Source organism: Manacus vitellinus, unplaced genomic scaffold (assembly GCF_001715985.3).
Source record: "Manacus vitellinus isolate BGI_N305 unplaced genomic scaffold, ASM171598v3 scaffold_52_pilon, whole genome shotgun sequence".
Lineage (NCBI taxonomy): Eukaryota > Metazoa > Chordata > Aves > Passeriformes > Pipridae > Manacus > Manacus vitellinus.
The window spans coordinates 2,663,406-2,665,557 of NW_021940628.1; the positions used below are offsets into that span (position 1 = coordinate 2,663,406).

The following is a 2,152-nucleotide window of genomic DNA, read 5'->3' on the forward strand; positions in this document are numbered from 1 at the left end:
GCCCCCGCGCCCCGCCGGCCCTCGCCCATCAGCCCCGGGATGGCCCTTGGCTTCGTGGCTGTTCCTGAGACCTGGGAGCAGGGAGAGATGACCTCAGCGTGATCCCAAGGCAGATGCTCCGAGCCAAGGCAAACGGAGCTTGGACAACGAGACCAGACCCTAACAATCCCCCTTACCCCCAGTGCTTACCCAGCTCCTTATGGACATGTTGGGGGATGCCCAGCACCGTCGTCCTCCTGTCCTTCCTCTTCTTGCCAGCCCTCTCCGAGGATTTGGGAAAGGAGTCGTGCGGTCGGAAGGTGGAACCTACAAGAGGCGCGAGCAGGTCCAGCAGGTGTGAGGGGGGCCCTGGCCAGGGTGTCCCCAGTGTCCCCAGCACCCCCTCACTGACAGAGATGCTCCGGGACGAGCCAGGCTCAGGCATGGAACAGCCCGAAGAGGCACCAGCAGCAGGGAGGAGACGGTGTCTGTCTGTCTGTCCATCCCTCTCGCCCAGCCCCAGCGCTCTGACTCAGCCGGAGTTGCTCTCATCTCTCCCAAGGGCCCCCAAATCCCTGCGCTGGCTCGTGGCCACGCCAAGGCAGAGCCCAGCTTTCCTGCCATGAGCTCCGACCCCCCTTGCATCCCCTTGCCTGGTGTCCCCCCCGTCCCACGGCCGCCCAGCCGGGTACCTTTCCTCTGGATCATCTCGGAGCGGATGGAGAGGGCGTCCTCAGAGGTGCTGTCCGTGGCACAGGAGGCCGCCCGGCTCCGGATGGACACACTGTCATCCTCCGAGAACGCGCAGGACTGCGGGGACAGAGGGACAGGGGGCTCAGCGGACCCCGGGCAGCGGGGACGGAGCTGCCCCAGCCCCAGCCAGGCCCCTTCCCTGCCTCACACTCACTGCGCAGCCCAGACAAAAGCTTTTCCGAGGGCCAAAGGCTGAGTCAGCCACGCCGGCATCCAGAGTCCTCCCACCAGGAGCGGGGCTGGGAGCAGCCCCTGGGACCCCACGTGGCCTCGCAGCCCCCCGGAGAGCAGGACAGCCGGGGTCTGGCCCGCCAGGGGAGCACCTGAAGGAACTGCCAGCCCCACCTCTGTGCCAAGCCAAAATTGGCCCCATGGCTGTTCCCAGCCCGGCCATGACCCGGATCCCAGGGCTGGAGGGCTGCCATGGCTGGGAGAGGGGCGTGGGACAGGGACAAGCAGGCAGGGATGCAGTCAGGCTGGGGACCCCCTGCACTCAGGTGCCACTGTGGGCATGGCCAGTGGCACAGCCCCGCGTCAGGCACAGCTTCCAGTGTTCCCACCCCTCCAAACCATCCCTTGGCACAGGCAGAGGTTGGGATGAGACACATCCTGACTCCTCCGCCTCGCTGCCCCGGTGGCTCTGCCCACCCTGGGGTTTCCAGACCCTGCTTCCAAGGGGTTAAAGGGGACAAGAGCCAGTGGGAGGCAGCAGCTTGAGCAAACACAGGCGGGTGAGGCACTGGCAGCAGGGTCAGAGCCCAGGGACACGCCAAAGCCCAGCTTGGCCAAGAGAGTGGAGTTTCTCCTTGTCAGCAGCTGGGGAGGGGCAGAGACACCAGGCTGGATATGGCCAACAGTCCCTATTGTGCCATCCCACCCCTCCACCTTGGTCAGGGCTGCCAGGGGACACCAGTGGGACAGGAACAGGGGGATAGAGGGATGCAGGAAAGGTGAGGATCCCCAGCAGAGCCCCACAGGGCAGAATGTGTCGAGGCCAAGCACAGGGACAGTGGCTCATTATGGGGCAAAGGGGATGACACCAAGGGACACACAGCCTCTTCCTGCCCAACAACCCCCCTGGACATGGTCCTGCCACCTTGGCTGGTTCCCTGTCTGACCTCAGACACCACTTAGGGGGGACAGAGGAGCCATCCTGTGTCCCCTAACCCCCCGGGGCACCCCCAAGAGCACCACAAGGCAGAGGCAGCTCCTCGGCAGGGCTCACCTGGAGGCTGCTGGTGTCCCCGTGGTCCCAGGCACTTTTGGTCTGCTTCTGCTTCTCTGTGGAGGGAAGGCAGGAGGTAAATCCCCCCTGGAAGAGCCCACAGGTAGGGAAGCAGCTGCCGAGCTGGCAGTGCCCCCTGCACACCTCAGCCACCGCTGGACTCCGGTCAGTCCCATCGCGCCGCCCACACAGCCC

The 2,152-nt window shown here is 65.5% G+C and overlaps 1 protein-coding gene across 1 annotated transcript in view; it reads right to left on the reverse strand.

Moving 5' to 3' along the window:
• The window catches only part of KIAA1522 (KIAA1522 ortholog), a 7,971-nt gene that overhangs the window by 4,081 nt on the left and 1,738 nt on the right, over positions 1 to 2,152 (reverse strand). Inside the window, exons 2-5 of the mRNA XM_029963045.1 lie at positions 1,958 to 2,112; positions 672 to 789; positions 190 to 306; positions 3 to 71 (exon numbers count right to left, since the gene is read on the reverse strand). Of these exons, the coding sequence (XP_029818905.1) occupies positions 3 to 71; positions 190 to 306; positions 672 to 789; positions 1,958 to 2,112 (459 nt within the window). The remainder of the gene's footprint in view (positions 1 to 2; positions 72 to 189; positions 307 to 671; positions 790 to 1,957; positions 2,113 to 2,152) is intronic.